Here is an 18397-nt window from a genome sequence, read left to right as displayed (position 1 = left end):
AGAAAATCGTTTCTAATCTGAATAGTTTCATGAGAAGAGTGGGAGACGAATTCACTCTCTTGGAATATTTTAGAAATATTCAGCAACTATAGAACAGAGTAGTAAAAGTAGTATTATTCAAAAGGTCAATTTGTATAACAGCAAATAAGAAACTATGTAGGAATTTCCACAAAGCCTTGTGTGATTTGGTTCAATTAGTTTAAATAATTTTCATCCTATATGGACTGCGTACGATCAGATTTTGTACTTCTTTAGCCAGTCACTTGCTTCTAAATTTGCATTAACATTTTTACCTACTAAGAACAGTTGTGGAAACTACACAATACGCCTTCACCATCCCCATTTAGAACATGGGAGGAGTGACAGTAGGAGGAAGAAGAAGAAAAAACTGTATAAGATTTGCTGATATGGCATTGTTAGCAGAAGAGGAGATGATACTAAGGGATATGCTACTGGAGCTAAATGACAGCTGTGAGCAGTATGGAATAAGATAAATGCAAACAAGACGAAGAGCATGGTTGTAGGAAGAAAAGTAAAGAAGGTAAAGGGAAAAATAAAAATAGTATTAATCATCTTAGAGGTATTATTTGTGGGATAGAAAATTATTCATATGAATAATTTTATGTTTTGGTGGAGATGGATTACATTTATATTTATTATTGGATTATTATTTGAAATTTTATTATGAAATTGGATTTAATTGTATTGCGAATTCTAAATGAGGCAGTAGAGCAAGTGGACAGCTTCAAATACTTGGAGTGTACTATAAGCAGTAACATGAGCTGCTGCCAAGAAGTCAAAAGGAGAATAGCAATGACAAAGGAAGCTTTTAATAGAAAAGGGAGCATCTTCTGCAGGCCTCTGGAGAAAGAACTAAGGAAGAGACTAGTGAAGTGCTTTGTGTGGAGTGTAGCATTGTAACATGGACATTATGATGAAGTGAAGAGAAGCAACTAGAAGCATTTGAAATGCGGATATGGAGAAGGATGAAACACGTGAAGTGGACAGACAGAATAAGAAACAAAGCTGTGTTGAAAAGATTGGATTAAGAAAGAATGATGCTGAAACTGATCAGAAAGAGGAAAATTGGCTGGGTCACTGGTTGAGAAGAAACTGCCTTCTGAAAGATGCACTGAAAGGAATGGTGAACAGGAGAAGAGTTCGGGTCAGAAGAAGATATCTATTGATAGATGACATTAAGATATATGGATCATATGAGGAGACAAAGAGGAAGACAGAAAATACGAAAGACTGGAGAATACTGGATTTGCAGTGAAAGACCTGCCCTTGGGCAGAACACTATGCATGAATGAATATGAGGCCAATACTCTGTCTTAAAATACTATTATTTTTTAAACCATATTCATAACTTAACAATGTGGAATGACTCACTACGGTTGATGATAGTAGTTGGAGAGCTACGGCGCATACAGGTTTCTGAATCTACTGCTGCAAGCATGAACGAATTCATCTCCAAGGCACACAGTGACCTGTCTGCCTGTTGTCCTCTGTTGTGAGCATTGTGTTTCAGGTAGCACTGTTTCAACATAAGACAGTTGCAAGATTCATTGTTAAATTAAATATTTTGTCACTTCAGAACAGAAACTACAGCCTTAAAACTAGATAACATCAAAATACAGCAAACTCCCGACTACCTTGGTTGGTAGGGATCTAAAACTGCAAGAATAAACGAAAAATATATGGTACGCAATTTTATTGAAAATTGTCACCTACTTAGAAGTACAAAACATAAAATATATAAACAGAATATAATGCATTATAATATCCATTCTTAGTTTACTTTCATGTTAAATAACTGTATTTTTGCTTCTGTTTCAACCTATAATTTACATTCTCTCTTATGAATGTCCTCATTTTTCGTACAGTCAAAACATTTGTACAATTGAACAGTTTTGCCTTATGTACTCTAAAAAAGGTTTAAGCCACAGTCGCATTTGTTGCATTTTGCTACTTGACTTCTATAAATGCAACAAACTTTCAATGTAAATGTGCAAAAATGCGACAATCACATTGACTTCAAAAACTAAGATGGTAATAGAAAACATGAAACCAGAGATCTGTATGAACTAATTACTTCTGGAGAGTCTGGATTAAATGAAATGCTAATGGCATGGGCAATGTTGAAGAAGGTAATGAGCAACAGATGTTCAGAAATGGATTTTAAAGAGTTGGTACAATTCATGTAAGTTAACAAGATAAGTAAACAATTTCTTGTAATCAATTTATACAATTCCATCGCATACTGTAAATTGTGAGCTAGAATTTAGTTGCATGAATCTTGTAAAAACTGTAATTAGAAACTGCCTTTCAGTAAAAATAGATCCTGAAGGGCCTATTCGTAAAGAATTTCAATATTTAAAGTGCCCATAAAATAACGTGTTTTAATATGACGTAAATTCAGCAGTAATTGATTCTAAACATACCTACATCTAATGATTTACTTACGTAAGTATATCTAGAATGTGGTAAGATGGATTGAGAGTAATAAAACTCCAAGAAACAAATTATATAACTTTTTGTTTCTGCAAACCTTATTATAGGCATCCAATAAGGAAAACTCAGTGCGCAGAAACCAGCAGGCATGACTGTCTCGTGCAAATGACGTATGCTCCTGTTCCCAGCATGCTCTCACGCATACTGCAGGGGAGTAAGAGGGGTATAGCATGCATACTGCGAGGAGTCTGTGCTGAGTTTTGCTTGTAGGACACCTATAATTTTATCTTTCTGTACAGTTTTTCGCAATTTGCACAAAATAATTTTTCATTTGTGCATTTTTGCGACAAATATTTATTTTCTAGCTTAAACCCTACTCTAAAGCAACTTTGATGATCTGTTTTTATTTAACTTTTCTTCTTTTTTCCTTTCAAAAATTGAAAATATGAAGAACCACTTGTAGAAAATTTGCAAATAGAATAATTTAGACACATATAATAAGGAGTTTGCTTTGTTGAAGTCTCGAATAATTCAAGCTTTTGTTTCTCTTGCGCTTAGCAGTAATAGCCATGATGCTATCTATCACACGAATGAAACTTTTACGTCCTGTAGGAACAGAGAATTCCACACTTTCCTATTTATACTCATCCAACACCCCCTCAAAACGGGCGAGTTCAAGTGAAAAATTTAAAGATATCGTCTCTGCACATTATTTGCGAGGCCCAAGCGGCAACTTACCAATGCTACCCGAACTATCCCAGGAATATAACAAAGTTTTTTTGTCTATGTTTTCACGTGTGAACAATGTAGAGACGTAACGGGGTTTTCTGTCTGTTTTCATATGTGAACAATGTAAAGCGTAAACATAATATGCGGCATGTGCGATCCACGAAAGCCACTCACATCTTTGTCAGACTCTTTCCTTTCACATGAATTACTTTTTTTTTTTTTTTTTGCCTAGCCAAAAGTGCCGTTGTTTTGGTATTGCCGGTTATTTGGGTGCTGGATATGAGAGATTTTACTGTAGTTTTTTTAACTATTTTATTATCTGACATTCTACATATATGCCCAAACCAACTTCACCTTTGTGCTTTGATATAGTTTATTATTTTTCAGTCCTTATTTTACACTAATGTGTCTACTGACTAAAATACACAAAAATGTGACGCAACTTAAAGAGAAAAGTTTGAAACATTCTGTATCATAGATATGTACTTTTTATAATGAAATACAACTTTTTCAAGTATGTTTCGATATTTTGTGTTTTTAATTTCCTATAGCTAACACAACTACTACTATTATTTTGAGATTAATTCAGAATCATCATACCACAAGAAACATACCACCCAAAATGCCATCAAAAATAAGTTCTTTAAGTGCTGGTTCATATCCTACCTCCCTCAAATCCATTTTAATATTATCCTCCCATCTACGTCTCGGCCTCCCTAAAGGTCTTTTTCCCTCCGGTCTCCCAACTAACACTCTATATGCATTTCTGGATTCGCCCATACATGCTACATGCCCTGCCCATCTCAAACGTCTGGATTTAATGTTCCTAATTATGTCAGGTGAAGAATACAATGTGTGCAGTTCTGCGTTGTGTAACTTTCTCCATTCTCCTGTAACTTCATCCCGCTTAGCCCCAAATATTTTCCTAAGCACCTTATTCTCAAACACCCTTAACCTATGTTCCTCTCTCAGAGTGAGAGGAACATAGGTTAAGGGTGTTATATGTATTATACAGATATTAAAACATTTAATTCTATTTCCTGTACATCTGGAGTCAGTCAAAGTTGATTCCTGGTACAAGATGATGATAATGTCAACTCTCATAAAGAGTACCATGATGATTTATTATAAACGAAATGGAAATTCCCTTTTTAAATAATCATTATAAAGTTAGGTTGCAGCTTTGAACAGCTTTGTGTAAATAATACACTTAAATTCTAAATATACAAGCAGAAGCAAGATTGTTTTTTCGTCCAATGGCAAAGTCCTTGACTTGTCGTTATTAGTCCTGACTCTATGACCAGACTCAAAGATGCCACTAGTGCTGAGAAGCGTAGTCCACATAGTTCATAAGAGACTATCCAAAGTGCATAACAGGCAGTGAGTCCACATTACAGTCGTAATGAATTGTGATATGATGATGAAATTGTTAGGATGTCATAGGGAAACTGGAGTACCCAGAGAAAAAACCCCTATGTTGTCTGGACTATGGGCTTTCTCAATATAAGTTATAAATTCAGGGTGGAGCAGAATTTGAACCTGGGCACTCTGGCTTATAAACCCAGCGCTCTAGCAGTGAGTCACCATAGCAGTTGCAGCAAAAAATATACCTCTTATTGATATTCTTATAAAATAACTCAGTAATATATGAATTAGATGATATAACCCTTAAGAGAATTGTGATTTTGATTGTTCTTTCCGTGTACCCTTCACTGAGTTTCAAGGAAATTATTGTATTTCTGTTCTTCAATTTATTCTATCAAAGAGTAAGAAGTTATCGAGAATGACAATTTAGAATTTTGCCTTTAGTTTTGCTTGAAGATGCACGCTTAAATGCCATCGACCTGGCCCGGGATCGAACCCGCAACCTTGGGCATAGAAGGCCAGCGCTATACCAACTTGCCAACCAGGTCGACCCCATTATAGGCATAAGGGCCAATGTATAACATTTTTTCATAAAATGAGTTATGTTGACTACGGTATGTGATTCTATACCATATTTTTCATCAATATGTAAAAGAACTGACGTTTTCTCGCAATACTGTGGCAGTAAATGAGAATATGTTGGTTGTTGGGGCCGACATCAATGAGACATGACGACCAAAAGGGCCAATATCCTGTTTACAGTAGGGATGTTATTATGTCATAAATACTTACTGATTTTTCCTTTTAATTATCACAGAAAGGCAATAAAAACAAAAAATAGCTTCCAAAAACACAGTTCTTCCTTTATAATGCTATATTTTGCGATATTTTTTGTTTCAATTAATTTTTTAATCTGCGAATGTTGGTTATCCTATGCGCTTGATGAGCGAATTTCATTAATAGAATTGTTGTCATTATGGCAGTTATCTAATAAATTGCAATATAAATATTATTTATCATCACTGAATGTTTAAAATGTACAACAATAACAGGTAAGTTTGAATTTCATTCACTGTTTTGTGTTGTAATAATAAAATTATTAAGGATCTTTGTAAATTGTTATGGTTTCAAAAATGAGGTTAAGGTCGTCGAACTTATAATTTTAGAATAAAATTTAAGGTTTTCCAAACATTATTTTGCGAAAGGTATTAATATGAACATTTCTGAAGCTAATTAAAATCTTCAATTTGAATTCAGTAAAACTGTACTTTGAAATATCATATTATAATTAGTTCAGAGTTGTGAATTGCAGAATGGCATTCTACCAGAAGGGCAAACATCTCAGTTTTTACATTAACTTGGCAGTTAAAAATAAACTCTTTCATCTATTTTGAAACCATTACAAAACCTTGAAATACGGAGTTGTACTATCATTTTATGATAGTTATTAAATAAATTATTAAAGTAGTAATTTTTTTAAATGTTTTTTTCTTTCTCCTGTAAAATCTACAAATTGTGACATTGGCTCTTATGCCTATAATGGGACAATATACTGTATTTACACAAAACATTACATTACAAATACATTCGAAGTACTACTGCAGTAATATACTAGAAGTCATAATATTAGTATAGTTCCCACTAGAAGTATTAATTTTAGAAGGTTATACAGAACAATGCAAATAACTTTTATTATAATATTGGCAGCTATATGTCTTCATTATCTTAACATGGTGATACCACACTCTAGTATATACAGTCACAAAGCTCAATATGTAATAAATATGCATCCCTAGATAGTTTCTAACCACTAGGATCGCTACTATCGCCTCATCAGAGACAATGCAAAATAGTACCGGCACAGTCTATTGTTCCCAGCACCCTCACAACTTAAGCTTCGTGACTGTATATACTAGACGTGGTGAAGCTTAGTGACTGTATATACTAGACGTGGTGATAGTGAAAGACGGGGGGGGGGGGGGGGGGAAGCAAATACTGAAAAAAATTAAGGAATCAAATTTCACAACAACAAAGTAAGTAGAAGTTATTACCTACAAGTTTCACAGTTACATATACTCAACAAACATCACACATTTACTTTGACTGGTACCACTTCAGACATTACAAAACAAGTTTTTTTATTATTATTTTAATACTGGTGTATATGTCGTTCTTAAACAATTTATTATCTACTAAACAGTAGGACCTCTTAGTAGCATACCTCATGTAACAATGATATATTTCCCTCATCTCCCACATGAAATATCGGGAAGCCCCAGTCAATTTGCATAAGACCAGTGCCATGAGGGTTCCATGGCTCTGCACTGTTACATGTCTGTTCACCTACAAGTGACAATCCTGAGTAGCGGTTTGGACATGTGTCTTCATGACTGAAGCTATTTGGGCGTTCAGCTGAGTGGTTGTTGACAAGAACAATGCCATTCACCTTGCCTGAGTTTTTTAGATCTGACATAACATTTCTGAAACAAAATTCCACAGACATCAGAATCAGTTACGTTTCCTGATAGCTGAAATAAAAGTGAATGTGCTACTAGATTAAATATTTAATTCAATACAACTAGTAGGTTCTCAATGTCAAGCACTTGAAAACTAAGCCACTAGTTTTTCTCAATGATCTCAACTCAAATGACATTTGTGTATCTTCAGCATAGCCTATATCTATTTCAGCAGATACTTTTATACATACAAGGCTGCCAATCAAGATTTTGAATCAATGCTACCACACTTTCTCCTATTAGAGATCACCATAATTGTTATCGTGGTGACATCAATCAAGAATGAGTAATGGCAGACCTTGGTTACAGTGGTGAAGTGTACATTTATAAAAAGGGTAGGCATCCAAACATTTTTTAACCCCATAAATCACGTAATAAAATTAAATTTCATGCAACATATTTCTTATATCATCTACTTCATTCCTTATTCTTTCTTGCAGCATGTCAGTTATGCACTCTATCAAGTCATTCTGTATGTTGCTAGAATTACCTCTGAATCTGGAGTTGGAGTGCAAATGATTGTTAGATTTTGTTCTTCTTCAGCTAGTAAATCTAAACATTCTAAATAATTTCCCCTGATTGTTGAATCTTCGTCTTACGATGACCACGAAATGGGAGTTCTTTTTTAACTAACTAGGTAATTGCTTGGATAAGGCGACCTAGAATTTTTCTGTTATTACTGTAGCAACTTTTTCATTGTGCTGAATAGCAGCAAGACACGAACTTTCTGACAGAGTGTGTTCAATTCGATTTCAGCCTAACATATGAAAACTTTCACTGTTCTTTAATGTTTTTGTGAAGATTGATGCTTACATGCTTTACGTTCAAAATTGTTTAGTGTTGAGATGCCATCTTTACTCCACTCAGATTCACCTCAAACAAAACAATACAATTTATTTCTATTTGTGCTACCGGTCAACTACTTGTATTTTGAATGCCATTGTGTTTTGAATTTCCTGTTCACAATACCATCCTTCTGAATTACATTTTAATTGTGAGTAGGAATTCGGTTTTTCATGTCACACTTTTCTTCATAACATAAGGACGAGAAACCTGTATTTAATAAAGTCAATTGAATCAGAATTGCTTTGATCACACATTTTATAAAAATAACTGATAAGTATAATCCACCATAACATTAACACTCGGCACGCTAGAAATTAAGCTTTCATTGTAGTAATGTTGCCTGCCAGCCACGCTAGATGCAAGAGAACTGAGACAATATTGGGAATGTCTCACAGCATTTCTAAGAGGTTTGATGCTGAGCTGTGCTACACATGTGTATGTTACTCAGTCCATGCACCTGAAACCAGCCAAATGGCAGACCCGAAGAGACAGTGTAAAGTCATGTCTCCTTCTCTCCTTACAACAGGTCCAGTCATCGAATACTGTGGAAGAGCGCAGTGCCAGCAAGCTGTCTTACAATACGAAGTCATGTTGACTGATCATAACTTCGTAACTCCAAATATTAATATAGCTTAGAATTTTAATTATTATAAACACAGATAAAGTTGGGTAGACAGTGTCTCAATGTCTCATAGCATGCTTCGCCCCTGCTTGGTTATGAATTTGGTCTTTATTCATAACCATGAGAATCTTTCATAATTTTATTGGTTTTTAAAGACATTATGTAACTACAGTTACTTACAAGGAAAGGGCCTTGGTTCGAACAAGAATTTGTTATTCAACACAAAGCCATTCGACCGTGTAACAAATAATTTGGTAGTTACGGGCCATTGTTTTGTCTTCACAAATGTAGATGGGGGTCTTCTATAAAGTGATGAAAACAAAAGGGCGTGTTGCAATAGGCACACAGTTGTAGGAGAAGAACAAGATGGAAGAACAGTTGGAAAATATGGTTAGGAAAAAGAAATGATAGAGGAGAATATTTGGTAAGTTTCTGTAAAAGAAATGCAATGACTGTTGGAAATACATTATTCCAACAATATAAACGAAGAAGATACACATGGATATGCCCAAGTGACGACAGCAGATATCAAGATAGACTACATACTGGTACAGGAAAGATTCCGAAATTGTTTAAAAGATGCAAAGACTTTACCAGGAGTGGATATTAACTCAGATCATGTCATACTGATAGGTGAAGTAGATATTCGTCTGAAAAAGGTAAGAGGAACACAGGTGATGAAATTGGACGTGGAAAAATTGAAGAAAGATGAGAAAACAAGAAAATTTGAAGCACATTTTCAAGAAAAAGCCACTACATTAGAATCCACACCTGAGAATAGTCATGAGTACTGGACTTGTCTAAAAAGCCGTATACAGATACTCGTAGGAGCAGATGAAACAATGGGATATAGAGAAGGTGTGAGAATAAAAAAACCTTGGGCCAGAGGGAAAATATTGGAAAAGATGAAAGATGATAATGGAAAAACCTCAACAACAGAAGAAGGTTAAAAGAAACTATAGGAAACTAAATAACGAACTAAGAAGAGAAACTGATAAGGTGAAGGAAGACTGTATGAAAGAGAAAAAGAAATAGAGGATCTAGAGAGAAAAGGAAGATATGATTTAATGTACCGCAAAGTAAAACGTTTTGGCTTCACAAATAAGAACAGAAAATTCATATGGTTGACAGCAGATGAAATCGGAAATGAAATAAGAGACAAACAAGGAATACTAAACAGATGGACAAAATATGTAGAAGAGTTATATGAAACAGGGAACTGTCCAGATGACTTGGCTATAGAAGATGAAGCAGTCATATTAGAAGACGAATAAGAATTTTCTATTTTAAGGAATGAAGCTGAACTAGCACTTAGGGAAATGAAGAATGAGGAAGCAACAGAAGTTGATGGAATCTCCATTGAGTGCGTGAAGATGAAAAGGAAATTCTATCATTATGCAACGAAATATATGACAAAGACGAATGGCGTGAAGATTTTATGGCGACAGTGATACTGCAAAATACTGAAGAAAAATAATGCCAAGAAATGTAATGAGTTCAGAACTATCAGCATGATATCACATTCGACAGAGATTCTCATGTGAATACTGAATCGACATTTATATTCTAAGATGGAAGGAGGGTTCAAAGAAGAGCAGTTTGGCTTCAGGAAGGGAAAAGGTACGAGAGATATAAATGGACTGCTGTGAACAATCGATGAAAGATACCTACAGAAGAATAAAGAGGTGTAGCATATATGGATTTAGAAAAGGTATTTGACAGAGTGAATTGAAATAAACTGATGGGGGTTCTGAAGAAAATAGATGTGGATTGGAAAGAGAGGAGACTGTTCAGTAATCTTTATATGAAGCAACGATTGGCAGGGCAGGAGAAGAAATTAAGAAAATGAAATAGGGAGAGGAGTACAAGGATGCCCTTTATCACCTACCCTGTTCAACATCTACTTGGAAAATTAAGTGTAGAACTGTTTTCAGAACATGAGAAAAGTGGTAGGAGGAGGAAGAAGAATAAAGTGCATAAGATTTGCTATGATATGACATTGTTATCAGAAGATGAGATACTAAGGGTTATGCTACAGGAGCTAATGACAGCTGTGAACAGTATGGGATGATGATCAATAGAAACAAGACGAAGACCATGGTAATTGGAAGAAAAACAAAGAAGGTTAACGTGCGAATTCTAAATGAGGCAGGAGAGCAAGTGGACAGCTCCAAATATACTTGGGGTATACGATATGCATTAACATGAGCTGCTGCCAGGAAGTCAAAGGGAATACAGCAATGGCAAAGGAAGCTTTTAATAAATAAAGAGCATCTTCTGTGGACCATTAGAAAAGTAACTAAGGAAGAGACTAGTGAAGTGCTTTGTGTGTAGTGTGGCATTGTATGGGGCAGAAACATAGACATTACGACGAAGTGAAGAAAAGCAACTAGAAGCATTTGAAATGTGAATATGGAAAAGGATGGACTGTATGAAATGGACAGACAGAATAAGAAATGAAGCTGTGTTGGAAAGAGTGGATGAAAATGAAATGATGCTGAAATTGATCAAAAAGAGAAAAAGGAATTGGTTGGGTCACTGGCTAAGAAGAAACTGTCTACTGAAGGATGCACTGGAAGGAATGGTAAACAGGAGAAAAGTTTGTAGCAGAAGAAGGTATCAGATGATAGACCATATTAAGATATGCAGAGACTAAGAGGAAGGCCGAGAATAGGATAGATTGGAGAATGCTGGGTTTGCAGTGAAAGATCTGTCTTTGAATAGAAAACTATGAATGAATGAATGAAACTAAAGCAATATACAGTGACTGTGATGTATGTGTTGTTGCCTTGCAGTTATGAGAGCAGAAGCTCAATGACAGCAATGCAGAAAACAAGAGTAATGTCACATACAATGAATGACATTTCCGAAACAACAATTTTATGGAGATAAAGTTTCATTAGTTCTATAGCATTCCTTGAGAATACAATTTGTAAGTAATGTTTGGCGACTCTTGTTCCTTCATTTCCTAGTCTCTCCTACAATCCTTGATAATTAACACAGTTTTGCAGGTCGTTGAGTACTAACATATTGTATTTGCACTACTAATTTATTAAATATATCAGAAGTCTTACTTAGTGAACATGTTAGGCTGAATGACAGCCATGTAGGGATCTGCTGTTGCATTATTCAACAACCATTCTAGATCTGTCTGGTTCTCAATAAAATGTATGACTCCAACATTTCCTGATCTATGTGCTGAAAAAGAGAGAACAAATTATTTCCAGACTAACAGCTTATAAAACGACAATTTTACACACATTATTAATAAAACAGTATACAACCAAAAAAATTACATAATGAACAAGAATTTTAATCAACAAAGTTATGTCCTGTGATTTGAACATAATCACATTTATTGGTCATTCACAGATTCTTATATCTATCAATATGTATCAACAAAATTACGTTAGCACATCTTGAAAAGAAAACAACTGAAAACTAGCTTTGATGGATCATTTCGCTATGCATATAGGCTTTTTACAGCAGACTTCATGAAGCAATTAATTGCCTAAGATAAATTTTTCTCATATGATATTTAAAATTGTATAGTGTTTCAAGGTTTCATCATAACATTTATCTAAACTACATGTATTACTGGTTGTGACATTACAATGAGAAGTGTACAAACAATTCATGTTTTTAAAATTTAAGATCTTCATGTTTAACAATGGCAAAGTTTCAGGACACTTCAGTTTATTAATGGGAACACCTTACTGCTTCCATCTTTAAAGAGACTTGACTCATACATAGACTTCGAGGAAAAAAATAATAAATGTAATGAAAATGACACATACGTCCACATTATAAGACTTAAGCAGTTAAAAACATCCATTTCTTTATAATGCTATCAATGACATTCCTATTTGTAGTTTTCTCTTTGTCAATATGGTACATCTGTGTAATTCAGTGTGATGTACACTCAAATATGATAAATTTTGTTTTCTGGATTTCCCTGAAAGGCATTAGCCTATTTCTACACTTCTAGAAAGTCAAATATTTGATTTAATATATTAATTGCACTGTTTAAATAAATATGCATACAAGTAATTTTGCATAAATTCATGCAAAACAACGATTCACATATTGAAATTGCTTGTAATAAGTAGGTCTACTTTCTTATTTACGAAAATATAGACTAGAAGTAATATAACTGTGCAGATTTTAGACTAGAAGTAATATAACTGTGCAGATTTTAACATCTCATTCCTTGGCTAGAGTACAACAAAAATTCTACTATGATATTAGTCACAAATGAATAATTTGCTCAGAAAAAAATAATTTTCTCCTAAATTTTAAAATTGTTTTATTAGATAAGTACTATTTGTATGATAATGATTTTTACACACATTGTAATAGTACTTTCCTATTTACGAAAATATACAGAATGGAGAACTGCAGATTTTAACAGCTTATTTCTTGGACAGAGTACAACAAAAAATTCTAATATATTAGCCTCAAATGAATATATTTAAAAAAAAAATTAATTTTTCCCTCAATGTTAACACTATTTTACTCGAGAAGTGCTATCCATACAATTCTGATTTTTACTCTTATTATTAGGGAAACTGATAAGGAATGATTTATCCCTTTGCAGTTTTCCAATAAAATGGACTGTTTTCTTGCAAATTAAATAAAAAGATTAACACATATTGTTATTTCCTGCCATTAGGAAGTCTGGCAAGTCTGCTGCAGTGACTCAGGGATGGAATGCTGCTGAGTGTGTGTGTGTACAGGGTTGTTTCCAATCTCTGATAACGAATTTGAATGACATCATGTGCATCAGGAGTCACACGACAGCTCAACTGTGGTACGAGGTGACAGACACCAGTAGTAAGTGATCTCATAGTGTGTACAGCGACTCACAGCAGAAACTCCCAAGAAAATCGAGCCTTTTTGGGAGAGGTACATTACGACCCTTTCCAATGCTAACTACAGTTAAGTGAAAATAAAAGAAGTCTGCAATACACAGGTTTCGTTATTTCCAAGAAAGGCATCTTCTGTGTACTTAATAAGATTGGTAAAGCTAGAATGGAATTAACTTGTATCATCTTGTGGTGTGCAGCGACTTGTGATGGGGGGTGGATTTGCTTGCTTTTTCCACTCTGGAATTAATCCCATCCGAGCTTTGTCAGTCTTATTAGCTACACACAAGATGCCTTTCTTGGAAATAACGAAACCACGTTTTTTGCAGGCTCCTATGATTTTCACGTAACTGTACTTGGCATTGGAAAGGATTGTTATGCACCCCTCCCAAAAAGGCTCTATTTTCTTGGGCATTGCTACTGTGATACTCCATGCACTCTGATTATGAAATCACTCATTACTGGTCTGTCACCTCTCGCCGCAATTCAGCTGTCGGTGTGATTCCTGACGCACATGACATCAAATTCGTCATCAGAGATCAGAAACAAACCTGTATTCGTATATGAGCTGGTGATGTGCCGTTGCCAAACTACATAGATTTTTTCAGCCTAACTTTCTAATTAACTATGCACTCAATGACAAAATGCATACCAGTAATAGATTTTTAATTTATTTTATGCTCGACCATGCTGAAATGTAGTAATTATACACCTGGTAGCAGACCTTTAATGCATGTCATTAAAGTACACCTACTCATTAAAGGTCAGGTCTTTCAGCCAATGACGACTCAGGTTACAACCGTTCAGCCAATGACAGGTCAGCTTTCTACCATTATAAAACCGCAAGTATCGATTATTCTCGGATATGCAATCGAAAGAGAATTAGCGAAAAGTCACGGAGGCTGGAAATCCAATACTGTCGCAGAAGGTTATGTTCTGTTACTATAATAATTAGCGTTAATTGTAAATAATATTCAAATAAATACAATTTGTCATCTCGTTTTTCAATGTCTCATTTTATTTCAATGTTATCTCTGTACGTTCTTATGGCCTAGCAAGGTCAATGTGGACATCTGTTCCTTGGAAAAAATCAATACTTTCGCGTCTGCGCACATCTCACAACATACGGGACATTGCTCCAGGTCAGATACAATAAAATTAATAATATCAAGTTAGAAATATGGTCGAGCATAAAAAGTCGTATGAAACTCACCTATAATGGTAATTAAGAAGCTCGTATGAAAATTATGAAACTCGCTTGCGCTCGTTTCATAAATATCCATACTCATTTCTTAATTACCTTCATTATAGGCTCGTTGTATAAGTCATCTTGATGGCAATCTAGCAGTTACATAGAATGAACAATATGTGCTTTTATGACGTTTAATTGGCTATTTGAACAGCATTTAATTCAAATGTCAATTATGATAAAGGTTGAGTAGCAGCAGTGGTAGGATTGGTAATAAAGCTACAGTAGCAATAGTAGTAGTGGTTGCAGCAGTGATGGCAGTCCCAACAGTGGTAACAGTTTATTTAATGATGCTTTCGAACTGCAGAGGTTATTCAACATCAAAATTCAACATGAGAAATAAATGGCCGACAAATTTTGTCTGAAGCCCTCTATCAATGACCAAGTTATTTTATGTGCTCAAAATTTACAAGGGATCCACAGCTTTACTTCCCTCCCAAAGGAAGCCATGCTAAGAATTTTATAATTTTATTGCCCTTTAAAATCCATTGACTTGAGCCCAATTGGAAGCAACAACTCATATGAAACCGTGAGATCATGAAGAACGAACATTGTTCACTGGTTGAGTAATGTACCAGTTATGTAGAATATTTCATCTCCATGATTAAATGCTTTGCACGTAACTACCTATAAAATCATCTCTCAGTGATGAAGTGGTGTTCAGACATGTTACTTATAATTACATATAAATTTTTCTAATCTAGTCTGAGGTGAGTGATTTAGATATCTTCAAAAACAAAAGCTGCTTGCTTTCTGGATTGCTAGTTGTATGTTGGACAAGAAATGTGTTGAGTTGTGAAGGATAAATAGAAGTTTTAAAATCTGTCACAAAAGAGGAAAAAGAAAATCACCTATATAAAAACTATTTACTTCAGGTTTCAATAATTCGTGCAAATTACCTACATCAAATTTTATACTGGTAGTATTTTATTATATACAATGAAATAAAAAAAAGTTCAATAAGATTTTCGAACAAAATTACGGAAGTATTCATTAAGTAACAATGTATACCTAAGCAACAACTAATAAACATATTTTCATTCATTCTATTTACGAATAATATGACAAAGAAATTGCACTAAAGACCGTAGTATTTTATCACAACTAAACCTTTTGTTATTCAGATTTACAAGAATATGGACATCAAAATTCTCATCCTTATATAAACACAAATTTAAATGTTTATGATTAATTTATATAAGATCCACAACATGAAAATCAATTTTTAATAAAAGTTGGTTGGTTGGTTGGTTGGTTGGTTGGTTGGTTGGTTGGTTGGTAGGTTGATTGCTTACTTAGTTAACTATCGAATACAACTTCATACTCAAATGAATAGGCCTATACCTAAAGTAATAATAAGAATAAGTAAGTCTCCACACCTAAAGTTTAACTGATTCCTATCATTTTCCCTTGGACTTCCTGCTGCAGTCCAGCTGTATTCCGCTATTTATGCTTTTGAATTTTTCAGATGGTTTTATAGTAATGCTGCATCTGTTCCTTAGCAGCTAATGAATTTTATCTTACATTCTGGACATAGTAAATGCTGCTTTTCTCAGCAAGTATTGTGTGTCAAAACTCTCCTTAATTTTATTGCGACATATTCTCTAACTTTTAATACCGGTAAATGATTCTGGATTACCTTCGGTTCATTTGTAAAAAATAATTTATAATGTTAATTTCCTTGAATAATTTTGTTGTTGTTTGTGGTTTCACTTTTATATGTCCCTAAAGTAATGAACATTTTTGCCAGTCCCCACCCATCCCTTCTCAACAAAAATGTAACATACACAGGTACAATAGACTACAGCAGTTCATTATATAATGTACAGAATGTCTCAAATTAGACTGATCAGATCAAACAACATCAAGAATATGTTCGCATAGACTTAGAGAAATTCTGTTAAATCGATTCTGCTTTGACTGAATAACCTTCATTCATATGATAAGCTCCAGATAAAACTACCTAGTACGTAGTTTTCTAATCTAGAACTTTATCTGCATTGCTATCATGACATATCTAAAAACTGATAGGACTGTACGTCTACTTATACCACTAAAACAAACTTTGTATATTGAAATTTTGGAAAGAACAATAATTACATTTAATTAAGGGGTTAAGTACAGCTTACAGCAGTAAAATTTTTGGAAATATTCAACATTTTTTTCCTCCATTACTGTATCTTGTACAATAATGAAAATTGGCATGTGTAAAACACTGTCCTTCTGCTATATGAAAAAAAAAAAATATTTTTACGGTTTAAAAAAATTATATATATATATATATATATATATATATATATATATATATATATATTTTTTTTTTTTTTTCAAAATTCAAAATGGTAGCAGTTCACTGTGCAGTGATTAAGCATTTTCCTCATAACTCATAAACTTTGTAACTTTTTCATGTTCTCCCTGTTATTTTATTGCTGAAACTCATGTTTACAATATCATGCTCTTTCAACTACATTACTTAATAAATAATATTTTTTTTTATTTTGTGTTAGAAGAAAATACTGATATTTAACCATTTTTTTTAAATAGATTTATTTTTATCAGACAATCTATCAAAGGTAGAGAAGTGATCTTGCATCATATTTTAGATATGACATGCATAAATACACACAAACAATTTCATCACAGAATGTTGGATAGTTTTTGAGTTATGTGGGAAACACTTCATCACTGCACAGTAAACTGAATTTTGGAAAAAAAAAAAAAAAAGTAAATAATTTTTAATCGTAATTTCTTTTTTTTTTTTCATATAGTAGCAGGACAGTGTTTTACATGTACTAATTTTCATTACTGTACAAGATACAGTAATAGAGGAAAAAATGTTGAATCTGATGATGGGATCTGGCTCTGTTAGGGCTGAGGCATGACGTCCACCTATTAGCATCGGATTCACGAATACCACCCAAGCCACCTGTCAGACTTCAACAATCATCGCATAAAGAGGGCATAGAATGGGCCAGTGTAGGATCCATTCCAGGTCCAGCCTTCGAAAAGCTAAGCCAACTATAGAGGTTATTCAGTGTCAAAATTCAGTGTGGGAGAGAAGAGGCTAACTAATTTTGCTTGGAGCCCTCCATCAGGCACATGGTTCTTTTATCATAAATACAACACAGGCCTTGCAACTTTACTTTCCTAACGGACCAAGCCATACCAGTGATCTTCTCACCCTTTAAAATTCATTACCATCCATTATTGTACCCTCAGTTGGATTTGAATCTACGAACCTCAACATCTAATAGGCAGCATAGTAACCTCAAGATCACCAAGAATGATTTCAGTAGTTCAGTATTAGTATAAATATTACATCGCAATTTGATGGATTTCTATCTTCCATTTCACTTAACACCATGTTCTGCACATGTGATCAGATGCAATATGGAGTTGAATTTAAGTTTCTTTGGTATTTGACACATAAAAACATATGAAGAGCAACACCACTTAACACGACAATAGACTTCTACCAACATCCCTAAGTTGCCCTAAATGTCCAAAGTATCTTTACATAATGATACGTCCATTAAAATTTCAAAGTCAGTTCTTTTCTGCATCTTTAAATTATGTAGCTCTCCAGGAAGGAAAAGAGATGACTTCTTAACATAATATGTAAGTGAATCTTGGTCCAATTCACTTATGACAGAGCACTTATTTAACACAGCAAAGAAAGACTGCCTACTGCAAGTAAACTAGCTAATTTATCAATAGATATTTACGCTCTACACGAGTATAATTGCAGTGT

The 18397-nt window shown here is 34.1% G+C and overlaps 1 protein-coding gene across 2 annotated transcripts in view; it reads right to left on the bottom strand.

Annotated features, from left to right (window-relative positions):
* Nct (Nicastrin) overlaps positions 1-18397 on the bottom strand; it is a 56424-nt gene that overhangs the window by 29329 nt on the left and 8698 nt on the right. Inside the window, exons 3-5 of one of the 2 annotated variants that reach the window (XM_069828746.1) lie at positions 11607-11730; positions 6770-7028; positions 1393-1537 (exon numbers count right to left, since the gene is read on the bottom strand). In XM_069828746.1, coding sequence (XP_069684847.1) covers positions 1393-1537; positions 6770-7028; positions 11607-11730 — 528 coding nt within the window. The remainder of the gene's footprint in view (positions 1-1392; positions 1538-6769; positions 7029-11606; positions 11731-18397) is intronic. The other variant, XM_069828747.1, reaches the window with a different exon arrangement.

This window comes from Periplaneta americana, chromosome 6 (assembly GCF_040183065.1).
Source record: "Periplaneta americana isolate PAMFEO1 chromosome 6, P.americana_PAMFEO1_priV1, whole genome shotgun sequence".
Classification (NCBI taxonomy): Eukaryota; Metazoa; Arthropoda; class Insecta; order Blattodea; family Blattidae; genus Periplaneta; species Periplaneta americana.
The sequence above is the reverse complement of the archived record's forward strand: the minus strand, read 5'-3'. Positions and strand labels throughout refer to the sequence as shown.